At 39.6% G+C, this 20,601-nt stretch overlaps 1 protein-coding gene across 1 annotated transcript in view; it reads left to right on the top strand.

Annotated features, from left to right (window-relative positions):
* The window catches only part of TG (thyroglobulin), a 159,382-nt gene that overhangs the window by 38,313 nt on the left and 100,468 nt on the right, over positions 1–20,601 (top strand). The window contains exons 21-33 of the mRNA XM_069778634.1: positions 2,274–2,423; positions 3,989–4,159; positions 7,694–7,816; positions 9,566–9,681; positions 10,301–10,409; positions 11,667–11,864; positions 13,649–13,816; positions 14,355–14,420; positions 15,146–15,226; positions 17,325–17,462; positions 18,595–18,771; positions 19,751–19,862; positions 20,436–20,515. Of these exons, the coding sequence (XP_069634735.1) occupies positions 2,274–2,423; positions 3,989–4,159; positions 7,694–7,816; positions 9,566–9,681; positions 10,301–10,409; positions 11,667–11,864; positions 13,649–13,816; positions 14,355–14,420; positions 15,146–15,226; positions 17,325–17,462; positions 18,595–18,771; positions 19,751–19,862; positions 20,436–20,515 (1,689 nt within the window). The remainder of the gene's footprint in view (positions 1–2,273; positions 2,424–3,988; positions 4,160–7,693; positions 7,817–9,565; positions 9,682–10,300; positions 10,410–11,666; positions 11,865–13,648; positions 13,817–14,354; positions 14,421–15,145; positions 15,227–17,324; positions 17,463–18,594; positions 18,772–19,750; positions 19,863–20,435; positions 20,516–20,601) is intronic.

Genomic DNA, 20,601 nt, shown 5'->3' on the forward strand with positions numbered 1-20,601 from the left:
TATTATTTAGAATGCTTGGCAATTCTATCAGAGTTGCTTTGAGCAGAGCATAACCCAAATCAAATAAAGTCCTAGATTTGTAGCTGAGCTGGCAGTTCAAGACTTCATTTCTAGTAATCTAGATCAAGAATCTGATATCCCAAAGTTTTTCAGTATCCCTGGAGGGAGGAAAGAGCAGTGCAAGCGTTGGGTAATGATCAGTTCTGACAGTTTTTAAGCATGCTTAGCGTAGTGAGAGCTGGTCTTAAGAAAAAGGAGGCTACTGTGAGGAGTGGTATCTGCAGAGCCGCTCCAGTGAGTTGTTCTTTAGCCCGGAATTTGGTACCCAGCATGTTGTTCCTTTGGTACATAGAAGCTCGAGCCTAGTTAGAAGTGAGACCAGGTTCCAAATTTCATGTGCCAGAGCAAGGGATTAAATTTGGGCTTTTTTTTTTTCCTTCCTATTTCAGGGATACAAAGTCTGGACCCAGTGCTAACTCTTAGCTCTGAGATTTTGGCACAAAGCTGTTGTCTAGTTTCTTATATTCTTAAAATGTGTGAATGTTAAAGCTTGGAAGAAGTGCAATATGATGGTTTGTCTGACTTCTAGAATCAAACCTAACCTCTATGCGATTCTGTTGAATGAAACCTATAGCTGAAATGATTTGTGCCTCCAAGCGTTATAGAGTCTAGAAAACATGCTTCTCTGCACCAACAGTTTTTGCTGTTCTTTGTGCCCTTTTGTTAATCTAATGTGTGAGACAAAAGGGAATTTTACTTGCTTAAAATGTGATAGGAGACACAGATGTTACTTTTACATCATGACTACAAGTACAAAAACAGGAGAATGCTTTGAAGAGCTTAATTTGTTCCTTTTTAAACTTTAATTGCTTAATTAGTCTCCCTCATGTTTGCATTTTGTCTTCAATTTAGGCATGGATTACTCATTTCATTTTAATTTCAACTGTTGTTCATTTGCAATGAGTATGATCCTTTTTGCATGTGTTGGAAAATGTCTTTAAAACGTACCAGACACTCTTGTGTATTAAATAATGTGCTTGAGAAAGGAGAATTCTGTCTGATGGAGGATTTTTTGGCTCCATAATTGATTTTAGATATGTGTTATACATAGAGTAATTACCTTGATATGTACTTGGGAGGAAAATTTCAATCTCATAGTTGTCTCACCCTAGACCTTCCCATTGGACCAGTTAGAGCAGATGAAGGAAGATATGATCATTTTTATACTAGTTGTCTTTTTATTCTATTAAAATTTAGGTGCTCTATAAGTTAAATTAATTTACATTCCGGTGTGTTGGCCAGAACAGTAATTCATCATATGGGTTGTACTGGGGATGGCCAATTTTCCATTACTGTTTCTCTCTCATACAACCTTAAACTGCTGTCAAGACATAGGGAAAGAACAGAAATGACGTTTTGCACCTTGTCAAAGTCCCAAAATATACATTTGATAGTGTTTTGAAGGAAATCTACATCTGGAAAGCAGCTGTGAAATAACAAGTAAAGGTATTGTCCTGCAAATGTGTCTGTGACTCTTCTGCTTTAATGTTCATTCGAATGATCTGGAGGGAAAGACAGTACTTCATGAGTTCGCTAAAGACAAAAAGTTTTATTTCTAATATGCAACAGGTCAGCTGGAAATACTACTCCTGATTGTTCTGAAAATGATATATGTGCAGACTAAAAATATCTTTTTGTTTTGTGTTTGGGTTGTCATGTGCACAACTAGTAACTTTTAATCCAGCCATTGCTGTTTAGTTTGGAAGTGCTTACCAAAAATTTCATTACCAGGAATTCTGAATGAAAGTGTTACCATATGGTGGTTCTATATGATGGTTTTGGATTTCCTACTCCTAGGAGCCTTCCTGTTTCCGTCTGTAGTGTGAGAAATTACTCTATAGCTTGTGTTCCTTTGTTTCCTTTCACAACGTATCCACAAAGGGCATTATCTTATTAGAAACGGATTTGACAAATGGAAGTTAGGCCTGGACTTGGCATTTCCAAACAGCTTGATGTGCACTAATTCAAGAACATTTTTAGGGTGATCTGAGAAAAAAAAAAAACATAGTCTGTATTCCAGTCATTGGTGAGTTTAATGAACATTTAAGGAGCATTTACCTTTGTTATAGCACTTAGAAATACATATATTAAAAGCTTGAAGCCTATGGCAAGTCTACCAGCGTAATATGTATATACATACCCACACATATGTGTGCAAATGCCTGAACTGGTTGGATTCCAAAAGAGTAATAAGGTGATTGTTCTCTTTGCAGTTATTTGTCCTCCAGGCAGTCATTTCCAGAACGATGAATGCATTCCCTGCCCTCTTGGCTACTATCAGCATCAGACAGGACGTTCCTCCTGTATCAAGTGTCCTGTGGGCAAAACTACCAACTCCTATGGGGCCATCAGCGCTGATCACTGTAAGCTGAACTCATTTTTTCCCTTATCCTTTGTGTTCTGGCTTCAAATAACTACTGGAATTTTTTTCTTCCATCTGTAAGTTTGGGGGAAAAAAAAAAAAAATCCTTCCTCTGGGGTTTTTTGGATGGATACGATCTGTTCTGCATATGTTCAAAGACATTTTACAAGGACTGAACAAACTGTCTAGTGTTTTGACCAAAAATGCATGAGAAACGAGTGGTCAGTCTCATCCAGGATGTTGTGGTTCCTTAAGACATGTTCATTGTCCTCAGGAATGATATCTGGATGTTCGGTATCAGTGAGAAACATCTTATGGAGTTCATTTATTGTCATTTTCATGAACACTAAAGTAATCTTGTCTTTGTGCAGCTCTTTCCCCTGCAAATACAAACACTTCTCACAAAGCAGCTATCGATATGTTCACTAAAGGTGGTGTATTCAGTTTAAATGACCTATTTTGGAATGCAGTTCCGTAAAGAAAGTTACTTATTAAGTCCCAATTCAGTTGTGTCTGCAGAATTAGTTCATGCATAAAAATCAATGTGAGTAGTAAGAATGGTTTTTTTGGGAGTATCTGTGAGTACAGAGTCTGCTTTGTTCTCTTCAACCTATTTATTCTCTTAGGTGCGATAAAAGAACAGGTTTATTGTAATGCACCCTGACATCAATTAGTTTTTGCCTAAAGTTGTCATTCTTCATTTCCATATGTGTTCCCTGTTTGGTATTGGACTCCTGTGCTTAAAAGTTTGCTCTTTAGGTTTTCTTTACTGCAAGTGCCTGCAGCTAAACCTGCTCCCTGCCTGTTTCCACCTTACCTGTGTGCTGAGTCTCAGTGCCAGCCCTTTCCAAAAGGCCATGTTGTACACATTTAGCTTAGACTCTTTCTTTCTTCCCATGCTGTCTCCTTAAAAAGTCTGAAGAGTTTGCTGATTTAATTGATGTGATGGCTCTTGTGCTGTTGTTCATAACATTTCACAGATCCATTGCAGCAGGCACTGAACAAACCTGTATGAAAATAGAGTTCCTTCTCTGTACTACTTTGCTTTACTATACTTAGCATAAATGGAGATTTGATCAATGGCAGAGAATCCTAAAAATGTTTGGAATATGAATTGCAGTAGCAACAAAGCAGGGAGACTACCGTGTTTCAGAGCATGAAACACTGCAAATTATAGATCAATTTTCAGTGAAGTCGCTGCTGTAATTGGAGCACTTTTGTCCTACAGCCCTGAAACACTGTCCTACTGCATTGACAGCACCAGAGGCAATGGGCACAAACTGAAACACAGGAGGTTCCCTCTGAACATCAGGAAACACTTTTTTACTGTGAGGGTGGCTGAGCACTGGCACAGGTTGCCCAGGGAGGTTGTGAAGTCTCCATCCCTGGAGATATTCCAAAGCCATCTGGACATGGTCCTGGGCAACCAGCTCTAGGTGGCCCTGCTTGAGCAGGGCGATTGGACCAGATGACCTCCAGAGGTCCCTTCTAACCTCAACCATTCTGTGCAACCCAGTGACAGCATTATCAAAGTACCTTTTTTCTTTTCTTGTTTGCTTGTAACAGGTATCTCATACTGTCAAAGCAATGAGCAGGGTCTGCAGTGTGATGAAGATGGCCAGTATAGACCTTCCCAGCAAGACCCTGACGCTAAGAAATCCTTCTGCGTCGATAGCTTTGGAGCAGCACTGGACTGGACTGAAACAGATGATCTCCTTACAGACTACCAGTGCCTAGGTAAGTGTCAGAAGAATATTTTGGATATGTTTTGACCCTACATAAGTGAAACCTGCTTATGAAAAGACTCATCACTTCACAGCTTGTGGGGATTCACTTTCCCATAGTTGTGGCCTCTGCCTTAAGCCACATTCCTCCTTAATTTTGCATTTCCTGACTATATTGGGGAAGCTATTTCTGGTAAGGGAAGAGAGAAGCAGGTTTCTTGCGCTCTCAGATGGCTGACAGCCTTTGATGTATGCTGACCTCCTGCTGTCTGCTTGGAAACCCAAAAGAGTAACGAGAGGACTAATGGGAAAGAATCAGAATGATTAATTTCTTCGTAAAATTATCACTCATCAGTGTGTTCATCTGAAATAATAGGCTGTGTTTGGCAATGACCTCACAGCTGCAGCGTAACGTCACCCTCTGGGCTCCTGCTGTATGGTTTCTGACTTGGTGAACATATCCTTGCAAGCTGGGGGAACTTCTGCTTGAACACAGTTGTGAAATGCCAGTTCTCAAGGATGAATAATTTGAAAAAAAAGTCATCCATCAAACAGTCCCCAAACTGCCTGCAGTAAGGTCTAATTACGCTTCTCAGCCTCAAAGCTTTTGCCTTGCCCAAAAATAGTTTTCCAGAAGTTTTTATTACTCATCATATGATTGGTATCAAATTTAATGGAATATTCAGTTTAGAAACTTACGTCATGATGTGCTCTGAATTAGACAATGTCTTAGGACAAGTGTGATCAGTGGAAGAAGTGTGAAATGAGAGCCATTGGTTGTGAAGAGGTCGCAAAACTATCTGCAGTTAAAATAGCTATTTTTTTCCCTGAGCATACTCAGAGACTGATCGTAGTTATCAACACAAGGTGTTAGCCTCTGTTGCTCTCAGTCACAGGGTTGTTGGGATGTTTATCTGGGCAGAAGACTCATAGCAGCCTAATTCTCCTGTTACTTACTTACCTTGAGCCTTCTGGCATGAACATTTCTGACTCTGTCCAGGATGGAGTAGTTGTAGATATCTGTGTTTATTTTTGTGCGTCATGCTAGAAGATTTCATTACAAATAAATATTTATAAGTGTTGAGAATTCAGGGGTTAAAAAAAAACAACTACAAACACCCAAGAAGTCTGGTTGTGGGTTTTTTTTGATAATTTACAGGCTAATTTAATTTCATTTTTTTCTTTTAAAGATCATGCTGCATTTCCAGAAAACTTTACATAAAGCGAAACTGATTATCTCTATTTTTACTTTTTGCCCTACCCCTTCTATTTCCTGTAACTGAACTCAGCATGCAACTAGACAGCAGGGTCTGAAGACTGATCTTGCTTTGACAGGATGATGGCGATTGGGCAGGGTCAATAAATAACCCAGCTGTTTTGGGGGTTTGGGTCTTCGGATGGAAGAAGAGTTCCCTTGTATGAATGCACAGTAATAAGCTGTAACAGCCCATGCTCATTTGTATTGTTCTCTCTCTTGTTATATTTTAAGCCACACTTAACATTCATTCATTCATTGCAACAGGGATAGGATCTAGAGCTTTACTCTAGTAGTAAGTGAGATGGAGAACTTCTGCTATGCACTAAGCCTGTGAAGAGGCTGAGTAGTTATATTACAGTTGAGAAGAGGGCAGTGTGAACTAACTAGTTCATGAAAATGGGAGCTGGTAGAATATGTTTTGTTGTACCTTTTTTTTTTTTATTGACAGAGTAGCTTAATGAATGCAATTTTTTTATCTTTCTTTATATTCAAAAACAAAATTCAAGAATTAAAAAAGGCAGCTTTTCTATTAGTTTTGTAATGCTTTCAGTTTAGTGTTGCATTACACTTCCTATTTTTTCCTCTACTTTTCTCCCATATTATTGCAGAGAAAATGGAGGGGTGGGATGAAGCCAAATTAGGAAAAAAGTATCAGAAGAAAAGAAAAACATTTAAAAATGTAATTTTTATTTTGAATTAGAAATGATGGCAGCAAAAAGAACAAACAACACAAAAACTCCGCTTCTTTTCAGTTTTATGAAGATATGTGAATTCTGGTTTTAACCAGGCATCACTGCAAGTTGCAGATGTAGAGGGATTCAGTTTAGTGCAGAATTAAGCTGATGCTTGTATTTTGGTGTCCTGTATTTCTAGGAAGGGACAAACTTCCACCTCTGTTTACACCATGATTCAGCCCTCTCCCCAGCCGAGCTGGAGTGCAAGGATTTCTTTGTGTTAAATGTTTGGCTAGCCCTCATGCTTTTTCTGAGCAGAAATGAGTTTTATCAAAAGCATCTGCTGACTCAGCCCTAACAACAGTGGACATTTGCTTCTGATTTAGTCCCGACTGTTCTGCTGTAAGAGTACAAATGATTGTTTTAAGAACTTATCCCTGACTTTTATTTTGTGGTTTATCCAGACATTTCAGGGAGAGAGGCCTGGGATGCTCCTCCTGGACCTCTGCGCCCAAGTGCGCAGGGAAGAGAAGGGCTGAACCTCCAGTTCTCCCATGTGCAGACATCTCCCATGGGCTGAGATCAGACCAGGGCTCCTGCTTCTTAGGTCTTTTAGGTCTAGGCTGGGCATTGGCTGCAATGAGCCAGAGGTTTGCTTTCATCTGGGGCATTGAGAGGAGAAGTCTGGTCACCACAGGGGTGATGCTAAGTCACCACGTTCTTCCCTTCTCTTTAATATGCTATGCTCGCGGAAAGATACCTGTATATCAACATGTGGACACACGGTACGAAAACCCCTTTGTAATACAGGTAGTAGCAACCTGAGCCGGGTAGCAGTGGTACCACTGTGTGTCCCTTCACCAGATTATACTCTTCTTCAGGGCATGACCAGCGCCAAACCTTCTGGAGCTTAAATTGGATTCTCGCCCCATTTAGTGACCTCTGAGTTTTGTATCTCTAGACCCCATGAGCTTTTCCCAGTGTGTGAACAGTGCTGCTTGTCAGACACCCTTACGCTCAGGTGCAGTGGGTCCAACTCGCAGTAGATAAAAGAGTTTGGTAAGTAAAGTGACAGGCTGGAGTCAAAGGTTGAATGAAGGAGTAAACCAGAAGCATGTAGGACATCCTACATTGGATAGATCCCTGAGCCTGAAGTCAGTGGAGATCAGGCTGTTGTGCTCCTGTAAACATGTGATAAGGCTCCTAGATTTCCCTTCTAACCAAGTTCTGTTGGAGCTGGCTCTTGTTTCAGTGGCTGTTTTGCAGAAAGTTGGTTTCCCCGTTGACTCAATAGTTGGTTCAGTGCCATGAACAAGTAATGGGAGATGGCCAGTCTGCCGCTGGAAGAGAAGTCTCACTTGAATATAAACTTCCAGCCCACTCCTGGCTAACTGTTTTTTAAAAGATCTTGTGACACTTTTTTTTTGCTAAACAGAAATTATATCCTCAGTCCAGCTGTCTCCTGTGTTATCTGTGGAGCTATGGTACATCATTTAATGAGCAAACCTCTTTCCCTGCAGAATTCTTCAATTTTTATTTCTACCTAAAGTCTTTGTCTCTCTGCAGCATGGGAACTGATAATAGTACCTGGTTGTTTTTTTGGTGTTTTCTTTAGTGCTCAGAAAATTTGAGATAGTTCCTGCCTCCAGACTGATTTATGGGTCAGAAGAAGCTCAAATTCTTCAGTCTCAGTCATTTGGGCGAGACCTGCAAAGTCCAGCTTTTCAGTGCATTTCAGGTGAGGAAAACTCTCAGAAAATCTGTAGAGACAACACTAACAATCATGGAAAATAATAATCTTGTTATATGATGAGCTTATAGTTAAGTTCCTAGATGAACTATATATTTTGTGGTTCAGCACCAATTTACTGCAAGGTATTTACAACTTTTGGTGACCTTGGTTCAGGGAAGACATTGGTCTTTCTTTCAGAAAGAAGTCTCCTGACTTTACATACCATTTCAGACAAGTCATCTGACTTTAAAGCCAGTTAATATAGTTTGCAATACAGATGAGAGCTGAGGTTCAGACCAGGAAACATTCATCAGACTTTTCAGACGTGCAGACAGAAGGAGGATTAGGTGTTCAGGACATGTGAAAACCAAGCTTTCACCTCTTCCCAAATTACCTGACTGGCACATAAAAGAGGAATAATCATCCTTGCTTACGTCAGAAGGATATTATAAGGAGTGCAGAGATATTCCTCTGCCGAGCCTTACAGTGTATATACTATATTACATCTGGATACATCATGTTTGCTGGTTTATATTGGTTCAAAATCATCTAAACTTTGCAAGGGGAATCACTGCACTGCTTTCAGGCTGCTTTGAATCAGTCTCACCTTCTGTCTCCAAAGGCTCAGACTGAAGAGAGGCAGAGGGGTTACATTCAAAATAAAGACACCCTGGCAGTAATAGCACAGGTGGCCTGTTTGTAGGGCAGACATCACAGAAGTCTGACAAAGTCAGTGGCTTTGCGTCACATACCGTGATCTAGCTGGAGCAGTCATCTCTCATGCTAAGAAGTGAATACACGAAGCCTTATATGTATTACTAGAATGATTTTTCTGCACCAGATCATCCCCCAGGTGTATACTATAAGGTTTCTTGCACCTTCCTCTGAAACTGGAGACCTTCAAAAGCAAGACACTGAGCTGAGAGAACCATAGGAATGAACTTAGGGAGGAAAAGATGCCCCTTTGATAAGCAATCTGATTCAGTGCACGTAGCCTGTATTTTTGTTACAGGTTACATTCACTGCCAAATGGCAGCGCTACTGCAAAATATTACTGCTGGGGTGCTCACTAAAGGGTAAGGGTTAGTATTTCCCTCTCTGCTTCCCTACAAAGTCAGACGGCTTAGCTTACATTTCTGATAATGTTTTGATCAAAGCTGGTTGATTTTATGCTAAAGACCTTTGGGAAAATTTCCACCTCCTGTTCTAGGAGCAGGGCTGTGGGTGCAAGTTAGTGGTGAGTGTGTAAGGGCAGAAGGGTCTTCATCCACTCCGAAATCTGGAGGGGGATGGCTCCCTTCCACTGGCCAGGTGATTGCTGCAGAGGCAGCCGGCACGATTGAAGAATTTGATGTTTCCCTCCTTCCTATCCCTCCAATATTTGTCACAACCTGTTTGCCATGGGGTTACTGTGTCAGGCAGATGTGATGTGCTGGTAAAGTGGTCCATGAGAGTCCTCCCTGCCTGCCTCGGGCAAAATTGTCCACCAGACTTTAAAAACTTGGGTGGGTGGTTAGACCTAACTCAGCTGTTTGTATCATCAGGTGAGAAAAACTTTTTGCATTAATTTAAGTTAATTTAAAAACCTAACCCTCTACTAAAATAGGTGAATACTGAAGTTCATCTGGCTAATGAAATTCATGTGCTTGCTGTCTGATAGAGGTATGAAAAACTAGACAAATGGCAGTGGAATTTGTAGCAGAAATTTTGCATATGAAATGCTAGGAAACCTAAGGTTTCTTTCCTGTTTTTCAGGCTGTGACAGGGAAGACGCATGTGGTTTTGCAACTGTAACTCCTGCTGGTGCTGAAGTTCTCTGTGAATTATACAGTGCTGCTGAAGTCAACTTCAACTGCACCGCCTCTGGATTGGTAAAAATGATCATATTTAAAAATATGTGTTTATCATAATACTGTATGTTCCATATAAGTAGATGGCATCACAGAAGAAAGGCAGACTATTACCTGACCCCTTGTACATTGCTCTTCACAGTGGCAGTAATAAATTCCTGCAAGTTGGTAAAGAAGCTACACCCAGATGTTTCCAAAAGTGACATCTGAATGTCTCACTGTTTGGCTGAAACTTTTGTTCTTAAAACATGCCGAACTGCTGCAGTCAGGGAATCTGGTTAACTTAAAAGGAGGGTTCATCTGGATAATCCAGACTAGAAGTATCCAGGTTGATAATTAGGTCAGCTGAAACAGTCATCAGTTCTTGGTGCCTTCCTCTAGCCCAGGGTTTGAACTCTGTGCTCTTTAGCACTGTAACATCTTCCTATTCACTACTTTTAAAGACAGCAATGTGGCATTGAAGAGTGGAGATCTCAGTTTGATAGAATAAAAAAAGTCCACACTGGGCCACCTGGAGCTTTGATGGTTATAAGCCATGTGCGCTAATTCCTCCCCCTGAGTGTCTGAGTAAGGAAAATGTGTTTTAGGAGAGGAAATGGATTAGGTTGTATTTATTGTGCGTGCCTCTTTTCTGTCTCAGGTGCAAGGTGTTTTGGGGAACCCTGCTGCCACTAGCATCGGTCGTCTCAGCTGCCTGCTTCATGTCAGGAATCCAGAGGGAGGTGCAGTGATGGTCTATTTGAAGAGAGGTACCAGATTCGAGTCACTAACGTTAGACTGCTGTGCCCAAATTTGTAGTTACTTCTATATAGGATCATGACTAAATGTGTGGAGCATCTTTGTTCAAGAAGACACAATACTTTTCAGAGTTTAGCATTTAGTGATAGCCCAGAAACCTCAGCAAATCTTCCCTTCATGTCTTGTTCCCTAGAAATTAGGAATACGGCTTTTGTAAGCCATTTTGATGGCTTTCTCCAGCAGATAGTCCCACAAAAACTCAAATTCTATCCAGTGTATTGTTCTATTCTGTTCTGTTGTACTATGATTTCTCTTTATTAAACAGTTTGTTATTTGAATATATAAGATATTATGAACAGCCAGCTTGTACACAATATAACAGTTTACGTTAATTTTGATTGTGAATTGTCCTACTAATATACCAGCCAAGAGATAACCTGCTCTTCAGTGAATCCCAAAGTGATTCAGCTGAACTAATGAATGTACAAGATACTTTTTTTTTTAATTTTTTTGGGGGGGGGGGCTTAAGTGTGATTGATATCACTGCATGTCCTATCCAATGTATGTCCTACTTTAAGCCTCATGCCAAATTTGAAACAAGACAACCAAATGCAGAATGCTGCAGGGTTTGAGTCAAAACTCTCTGCTGTCACTGTTTTCCTTTTACTTCTATCAAAAGTCTGAGTCACCATTTATTAACAATAACAAAAATAAAGAGCTAAGTCTCACCCCAAAAAAGACAAGTCCCCTGAGCTTGTCGGAGTCAAAATCTTGTTGATACCAGATCTGCTCTAGATTTCTGTTTATATTGCTAATTAGATCCAGGATTATATGAATCATGTCCTCTTACATATGTGTCTAGTCAGCAGAAGCCTTAACTGCAGATGCAGTTATGCTGGCCAAATTCCACATTTTACTTTTTTAGTGAGATAAGTTTGTTTCATTTATACCTGGGAGTTACTAATGTAGTGTTTGAAAGTGGAATATTACCAACCTTACTGCATACATGGATTTAGGAGCCCTTTGCTGGTACAGTGGACTGGTTTTCCGACCCTGGCAGTACATTCTGACCAACTACCCAGGTATAATTGCACCAAACCATTTGATGATCTTATCTTTCATCTGAAACTCAACGTCTAGAAAAGGAATTTTAAGGCTGAGTTTTTATCATAAAACTTTCAACCAGCTCCAGTCTGCAGGCAATCCAAAAGCATCCTGTCTCCTCTTTGAGCTCTTTTGACCATTTCTTTCCTGTTCTGTCTACCCAGGACAAGAATTTAACTCATCTGGACTCAAGACCTTTGAAAGAACCAGTTTTCAGAATGTGCTTTCCGGCGTGTATCGCTCCGTGGTGCTCTCGGCAGCTAGCGCATCTCTGACTGATGCTCAGCTCTTCTGTCGGCAGACTTGCAGCCGGGACTCTTGCTGTGACGGCTTCATCTGGAGTCAGATGGCACTTGATGGAGGTATTGTTGAACTGCAAAATAAAAAATTCTGCAGTAGAAAACCAACACTAACTGAGTAGAATGCATTTTTGGACACAGTACAGCCACCTCTACATCACAGCAGTGTCAGCAGCCTGCCTCTACATCACTGACATTTTTTGGTAGAAGATAGGCAGAATTTGAGTAATGCCAAAGACTTGGAGCAATAGAGATAAAGGTCTGAGGTAGCAAGCTGCTCTTGGAGAGGAATGGACATTTTGAAAGGATTATTCTTTTGACCTGCTTTAGACATCTGCATCTGGATGAGAGAAATCCTTCTGAAAATGCCTCTGTCCTCATGTAACACAGCTCAATTGCTAGAAGTTGGTGCCCTTCAGGTGATGGAATTAAGACAGTGCCTCCAGACAGAGTCCTTGTAGTGCAAATGTAAATCAGCTCCCTTTCTGGAGCAGGAAAAGAGGATGCTAAAGAGGGAATTATGTTGTGTTATTGCATGCAGGAATGCTATCATCTCCTAAGCCTGGGTGTCTAGCTAGGAGAGCAAGTGGGAGTGGGATGGACAGAGTCTGGCAGAGGTGGGATTTAGGCAGAGCCCACAATTCTGCCAGCAAATTTGAGCACTTGATGTCAGTGCCTGCTTTTTGTAGTTTCTTTTCAAGCTCACATGGGATCAACTTTTCCATTGGAGGTGCATTTCCTATAGAAAAAGTGAAGTTCTGACTGAGATGTCTCAGGCTTTTAAAGACGGGCTCTTACAAATCCAGGCACGTGCTACTGGCTGCTATGTGGCCAGCACTTCTCCAGTTTTGAGTGGAAAGTGATCCTGGATTTGAGAAAACTTTCTCTGTGGAAGTTGTCAAGCAAATGTTTCCAGAAAATTATCTTCTGGTTTGGCATCTCATATTTTTTTGCATCAAAATATTCTAGGTGGATTCTGTTGTGAAGTCCATTCCTCTATACATTTACCATCAAATTTTGGGGCTCTCCATACTTGTGAGCGTAGAAGGGGGTGTGGAGAAGGTGAATGTTGCAGAGCTCTTTGTTTAGTTGGGGTGACCTATTTGCATCAATACTACAGGTAAATGCATTACTTGGACTAGCATTTTGTTTTAAAAAAAAAATTAAAAAAAGAAGAAAAAAGTAGCATATTCAACATCTCATGTACCCAGTCCATAAAAACAAACCAGAGGGCATTGTAAAACCATAGAAATGCCTGAGCTGTGACAGCAAGTACAAAGCAAGAGCTGAGCAATTGTCTAGACGTGATGGTAACAGACTGGTGCCAGAACACCTGGCCTTAAGCGTGCTGGTCCCCCTGACTCACATCGCGATGCTGGGGGAGACTCAAGCCTGGGCTGGCTGAAATCAGGCACCAGTCCAGGAAACCATCCCAGTAAAAATGTAAGTGCTTTCTTGGTTCGGAGCCTGAGATTGTAAGACCGCCAAAGGATTGAATATGTCTCCATGGTGCTATAAAGTGCTGAGAACACTGTTGGGTATTACCAGATAATAGTAATATTTTATTAGGTGGTAATAGTATGTGCTTAAAATATCTGAAAAGCAGGCTATGAATGTTTGGTTTAGGTATGAATACCTAACCTTAGTACTCCAATTTGAATGTATGGCTCTGATTTTCTTCCCTTTTTTTTTTTTTTTTTTTTTGGTAGCAATGCTAAAGGTTACCTATCTCAGTGACACAAGTTCAGTTGGCATTTAGAGAAAGTATTGAGATGCTTGGGTGAAAAGCGCTGTATAAGTGCAAAGCATTATTGGGGTGATGCAACTCTCTCTTTGCCTGAACCCAGGTACCATTTTGTGTAGTTTGATGAGCTACCCAGACGTGCTGATCTGCAATGCAAATGGCTGGAGTCCAACGCAAATGTCTATCATAGATGGGATATGTAAAGGTGTGAGCTATGATGAAAAAGAGAAGAAGTTTTCCTTCACCCTGGGAGGACAAGTGTTCAGTGGAAGTACGTCAATGAATTATCTCAATTTCCATTACTTTTCTTTAATTCTCGTATAGACTCTGCCTTTTTAACCAGCCTGCTCTTGTGCTTTTTTTCTCAAGTAGGTCCATATCTGTACAATCACAAGAGAATAAGAACTCTCTAACTGGATGCATTGTTAGACAGATGGACCTCTCATATTTTACTCTGTGAATGTTAATGAAAGTCAAGAATGTGTTTAGTATGTCCCCCTGTAATACTTCCAGTATTTAATTCAGGCAGATTCAAGCCAGTAATCTGAAAGAAAGGCAAAGACTGGAGCAAAGACAAAAAGAGAGATGCCTAGAGCTACACAGAAAAAGCAATGATGGAAAATAGAGTAAAGCCTTGGCATCCTGGACTCAGACTAGCACCAGCACATCTGGGACCTTCTTCCTTAGGGTCTTGTACTGTAAATTAGACACATAGTCTAATGATGCATTTTTAATGCAGTTTCTGAGCATTTCGGTACTACCTGTTTAATTTGAGCGGCTATTCTAACAAACTTTCTTTTCTTTTTTAGCTTCTAAGTTGGTAGAAGAGGCAGAAAGAAATTTTACTACTTTTCAGAATATTTACCTGTGGAGAGGTGAGTTATCTCTCAGAAGTTGTTATAAAAGCTTATGATGAACTGTGGGCAGTGGCAGATGTGTGTTCTATAACAGAAGTGTCATTCTTACTTTATTTTATACTGTCCAAATTGAGACACTACTCAAAAGTCTTTTCTGGCAGGGGTGGGTGTAATCTGGAGTAATTCTGCTACTGTCAGTTTCATGAAATTTGGGTAAATTCATGTGCCTGAGAATTTACTTGATAACTTTTAATACCTGTGAAGATGGTACCGTGTAGACACTTGCCTTTGTCCCATCAGTGTCCAGGTACCATAATAATTTGGCACTTTATGCATAACTAGATGGGTTATTTTTATTAGCATGATAACCCTGTATGTGTTATTTTTGCAAGTTTACTTTCTGAATGTTGCAATGTACACAGCAGGACCTGCACAAATGATTTGTGATACTGCTTTGTAAATGTACACAGCCTCCAGAGCACTGATGCTGAATGCATGGTGATTGTGGGTATGGCATTTACTTTTATCCTCAAAACAGCGTGTTTTGGTTTAGGTTTTCCTCAGAGTTATACAGAGATAGTTTTACTCATTTATGATTCAACAGTTCGTGGAACTACCTAAGGAGTTTTCCTAAATGATGCACTTTAAAATATTTGTTAAATTTTGGGAACTAAGGATGATTTTGTCTTGTGGAAGAAAGATAAAGGGAATTACTATGCTCTTTAATTCCTGTTGTATTCCAGGCTCCGATATGGTGACCCGGACTAAAACCTCTGCATGCAATGGTACCACTTTGAAGACAGAGAATGTTCTAACATTATCAGGTATTATAGTAAGGGTGGACAGAGAAGGCAGCAGAAGATAGCAGAGGGGGGGGTGCAGAATTTAACTGTAAAATATCATATATTGCCATATATGCATCGTAATGATATAGGTATTGTGAAGTCCAGAGGATTTGTCTTAGGTAGGAAATCCGGTACAGGTTTTGAGAAAGATATTAAAAATGTAAGCCTCCTGTCTTTATGGTTTTTACGTCTCCAGGCCAGGCTGGAAATGAAAGTGTTAAAATGTTCTGTGAAAGCTTGTTCTTTCAGACTTACTGAACTGTAAAGACTCAGGAAATATTATTTGGCCGGGAAAAAAAGTTTGCATAAACCCAGGAATCAAATCCTTAGCCTGGGTACCTGGGCATATTTACTGCTACTGACAATATGACTGTAAATATGATGCTTAGAGAAACTCAGGATGAAACTGCAATCACAAGTGTTTCTACCATGCATGATGAACGTGAGGGACCTGTGAAATTCTCTAGCTCCTTTGTTAAACCAGGGTCTGCTCTTCATTATGCCAAGTCATGTATATTTCCAAAATAATTTGTATTAAATTACTAGAGTTTATTGGGCCTTCAGCACCATAATCCTAAGAGAAAAAGAGCAGTGGAGCCTGTTGAGAGCACTTTGGTTCATCTCTAATGAACTGTAATCCTTGCTGAGGAGTCTTGAATACCTGAGCATGTGGTTTAATACATGTAAAATCCTAACATGAAGTGAATTGCGGATTTTGCTTATGTAATTTGAAAGGAAGGTAAACTAAAATGCCCATTTACCTAGTGGTGATCCTCTACAGTTAGTGGTATTTTAAAGTCTAGATTTAATAAAAAAAAAAATTGCACTTAATACGTTGGTTGAAATTCTGTTGCGTTTACTTGCCAAGGCATGAGTGCAGCCCTCAGGGTTCTCCATTTACGGTGCTGTGGCTGATGATATCATTAAAACCTGAAGTTATGCAAGGAATGCAGTTTCTTCCTCCATCCCTTAGTCTTATTCATGACAGAAAGTGTTTCAAGAGAAGCTGAAGGTTGAAGTTAAGTCTTGAGAAGTAACAAGACTTATAAGTCACCTTTTAAAAAAAGTTATGGGTACATCTGGGAAAATATCTATAGAGCTTTTATTACATGGTGATCATCCTTAAAGCACATGGAAACATATCTTTTCTATTTTCTGATAGAAAATTCAAAGCTACTGTGCAGTCCCAGCATGTCAGTAGGTGCTTCAGCATTTCAGCTGCAATTATCAGCATGTCTTTACTTTCTTATTTTCATTTTTGTCTGGCTGTTTCAGTGCATGTAAGATTAAATAACAGAATCTCTCACAATGTAGGAGTAACTGGGGATGAGACCTGCTGATGGCTTTTGATAAATGAAAAGGTGTTCATGAAGAAATTTGTAAAAGATCAGTGAAGAGCATCTATTTCTTTCAATATTGGACTCTTAAATAAGGGGATTAATTTGAAAACAGCCTGAAATAGCTGTGATTGATTGTTTCAGAGGGAGCTCAGGGAGTATAAAGCATTGCATACTCTTCTAAAGATCACAGGCAGGTGACAGAAAGGAGTTACTTAATGTAGTCTATGGTAGCATAAACTAGGAGAAATAAATGGCTGAAACAGGTATTAAGCTTGTTAAGAAAACTTTTAACACTGAGAGGTGTAAAAGCTTCTCAAGGGAATATAAGGAAACTGCTGTATTTTGGATTAATAAAACTAGATTGATTAAGGTGAGCATCCTCTGAGGCATCATATTTCACTGTTAGGATGATGTGTTGTACGACAGAGTAGAGAAAACCTTCTTATTTCTAGGCGCTGTGATTTTCATCTAGGTTTTGGGTGGTGGAAATAGTGTGACAATGCTATGTTGTGCAGTGCAGCTCAGCGAGGAGGCATTGCCTACACAAGCATCGATAACTGTGGGTGGACAATTCTGTTATTAAAAGCAGACTTTGGTGTATTCTAGCCCTACAAAACAGTTGCAGTTGTTTTACTGTGAAAGGCAGAATTTTATATATAAATAAATTTAATTTATTCCAGATCATAGTTAAGTTTTTTTGTGGTTTTGAGCAGTTTCTCTGTTTGTTTGAATCTCAGATTCCACAAAGGATCTTTTCTACCTAATGGACAACAGCCGGGTACAAAGTGACCTGAACTATTCTCTCCCTTATCAGCAGTATTGGGTCTTCAGGCAGAAGTACTCAGCAGAGGAAGCCATGCTTTGGTGTCTAACACGTAAGACAACTTGGATACTGTTATTCTGTAGTGAATACTAATTAATTAAAATCTTCCAATTGGTATTATAATCATAATGAATAGAAACTCTGGACTTAGAGATTTTTCAGGGAAAATTCACAAAATTTTTATGGAAGTTGCTAATGGGGCCACCTGTTTCTTCCTTACGAACTTTGTCTACTGTGGAAGAAAGGAAACCCATCACTCGTCATCAGGATATCCCTGTTATGGGCAAAAGAAGCAGAAGATACAGCTTAGGCAATACTCTGCTCTTCTTGAAATGTTGCACTCCAAATAGGTAGATGACATAGTGGTAAAGGAAGAAGGTATAATACAGATATTTGGGGTTAATGATAAAGTATATTTTGATGCAATAAATGGAGAAGAGTTTCTAGCTCTGACTACTAGCAAGGCAGAACCTAGAGTACTAAACAGTGCACAAACATCACAGTCAGAGGTCAGTAGAGCTATGCCTGTTTAAAATTAAGCATTGACATATGTATTTACAGAAACCATTGCCCCAGTAATTAAGAAATGGGTTTGACAGCTTTGTTTCTTTTCTGAAGGTGCATTATTACCCTGGGGCAAGTTTCAGTGCAAATTGCTACAAGCAAATGCTTGAACAGTTGATTCTGGAAAAGTTACTTATCTTTTTGTGTAATGTATAAACCCTTCAGAAATATTTTTTGCAAAAATTTCCTAAGACATTGTAGAGAATATGTTATTTTATTGTCCTTTTTATTCTTTGAAGTAATAGACCCACAACTAATGCAGTTATTTTATATACAGTTTGTATGTCAAATTTACTAAAAAGAAAAAGAGAGATCTTTATGAATGACAATGTAAGCGTGACACCAATACGCTAGGCTAATGGTTGTCACAGCTGGGGAATGTATCTTTCCAATTAGCTGTGGTGTAGCTCCTTTTCTGTGTTCTCCAGGTAAACCTGCTCTTCAGTGTCGCTAGAAACAGAATCTGTCCCTGTTTCTCTTGCGCCATAACAGAATAATATTGACATTCTCACTTTGAGTTGTTTTCTGATGGGTAGCTTTAAGTGCACTGAAGTTGTGAAGAGGAATAGAGAGGGGAAGAAACCCTCGCGTGTGTAACTCTTAGTGACTTTGCTTCCTAGGTTGTTCGCAAGAAGATGAATTTTGTCGAATGGCAGATCTTCAAAACACCACAGACATATACTTTGTGTGCACCCTCTACCCAGAGGCACAGATTTGTGATGGCAGCATCGATCAAATACCAGAAAACTGTCGAACTGTGCTACCCCAACAACCACAGACATTGTATCATAAAATAGGCAAGTTTGGGGATTTGGACATATGATGCGTGCTCTAACCCTGATAATGCAAGCTAGTGTTTTGGCCCTTGATCCTGAGATAAAAAGTCTGAATATATGAATGAGTCCTGGGATGTGACGGGGCAAGGGAAGGTCAGGCAGTCCTGGGTATGTTTTTTTATTTTCGGTTCTGAATGGAAATATATTAACCATGAGTTCGACTCTCCACCTCAGTTTTTCCCAATTCAGAAAGGCCAAAGGTAGCTCAAATAATTTGTATACTGGGTCTTAGATCTTTTTATGATGTGGGTGAAATGGGAATGTCATTGGGATGTCACCAATGCCATTTCAACCATTAAAATTTCCCTGGTAGTTAAGCAATGCAACAATTGAAAGTCATTGAGTGTAGTATTTTATTATCTTTTTTAGCAAATCCAGAGTTACAGACATGTGGATTCTGACCTCTGTTCTTTGAATGTTTCGGAAGTTCAATCATTTTCTCATAGGGCTCGTGTGGAAGCTGGACAAACAAACCTGTTATCACTGTGCAGGAACCTATACATTTGCTGTGAAAAATGTAGTGGTCCACTGAACTAAACTATTAAATTGTGTCTTTTTGGGGAGCTCAAAGTGCAGCCCAAGCTGAGTAATGCATGAGTACGCTGGTGTCTTCCTATCTGGAGTTGTCCCCCAGTACTTGGACCTTGGGGAAGGAGTAATGTCAATACAGGTCTCAGAAACAGAAGCCCTGGAAGTCGTCTTTCCTTGGTGATGTACTTTGCTAAGTTTTTAGAGCCTTCATCTGTTGGATTTTTGTTCATCTTCAGGCTTAAGTGTCAGAAGTTTACTGTGATAATGTAAAAATTACCTTTTGATGCATCAAGACCATCGTAGCACAGAAACATAAACTTTACCCTTACCATGTGATTACTTGACCAGCATATGTAAATCATAAGGTTAAGCTGATTTTTTTTCCAATTTTGTTTTTTTTTCCTTCCAGTCACTCTAAAAAGTTCTGTGAAGAGCTTCTACACACGTGTACCATTCCAGAAAGTAACTGGGATCTCAGTGAGGAATAAGACTGACATGAGCAGAAAAGCTGTTTCAGATGGGTAGGGCATGACTGTTCCTTTGTTTTTACTGGAATTTTAATCATGCCTGGAATACCAAGGCCCTGTTACGCAAATGAAGGGAATCAGACCTATTGATCCAAGAAAAGCATTATTTGAGAATATTTAATAAAGGAAAAAAAAACCATATAATTTAAAGGATTTTTATTATTGAGTTATAAGTAATAATGTGTATAGTTAGTAATTGTATATATGTGAATTATTACTCATACTGCTATTAAATTGCTGGTTGGCCAGTTAAATCTCTTGGCAATAATACACTAGATTAATGTAAACTGATATTTTTAGGGCAGATATCAAAATACTCATCTAAATTATTAGATACAGTCTGGTAGATGTATACTGATAGAACGTAATTTCATCTACAAATGGAAAATGTATGGAGGTGTCTATGCAGTATGAAGAAGCATAAGGTGGTCCTATCATGAAAGGTGTCTCTACAGGTTCTCGGTGTTTCTCCCCTATGCGGTATCCTCTACTCCCTTCTCTATGGCAGAGACAGATTACTACTGATAATAAAAGTGTCGTCGTTTAATGATGCTTTTCCTTTTCCAGCTTTTTTGAGTGTGAGCATTGGTGTGATGCTGATCCCTGTTGCACAGGATTTGGCTTCTTTAATAACTCCCAGCTATCAGGTATTTTTCCACTATTTTAATTTTAAAAATAATTTCAGTCTTCCTTCATTATTACAAATTTTACCATTCTTTTGCTGTGAAGGGCA

This window comes from Haliaeetus albicilla, chromosome 3, assembly GCF_947461875.1.
Source record: "Haliaeetus albicilla chromosome 3, bHalAlb1.1, whole genome shotgun sequence".
Taxonomy (NCBI): Eukaryota; Metazoa; Chordata; class Aves; order Accipitriformes; family Accipitridae; genus Haliaeetus; species Haliaeetus albicilla.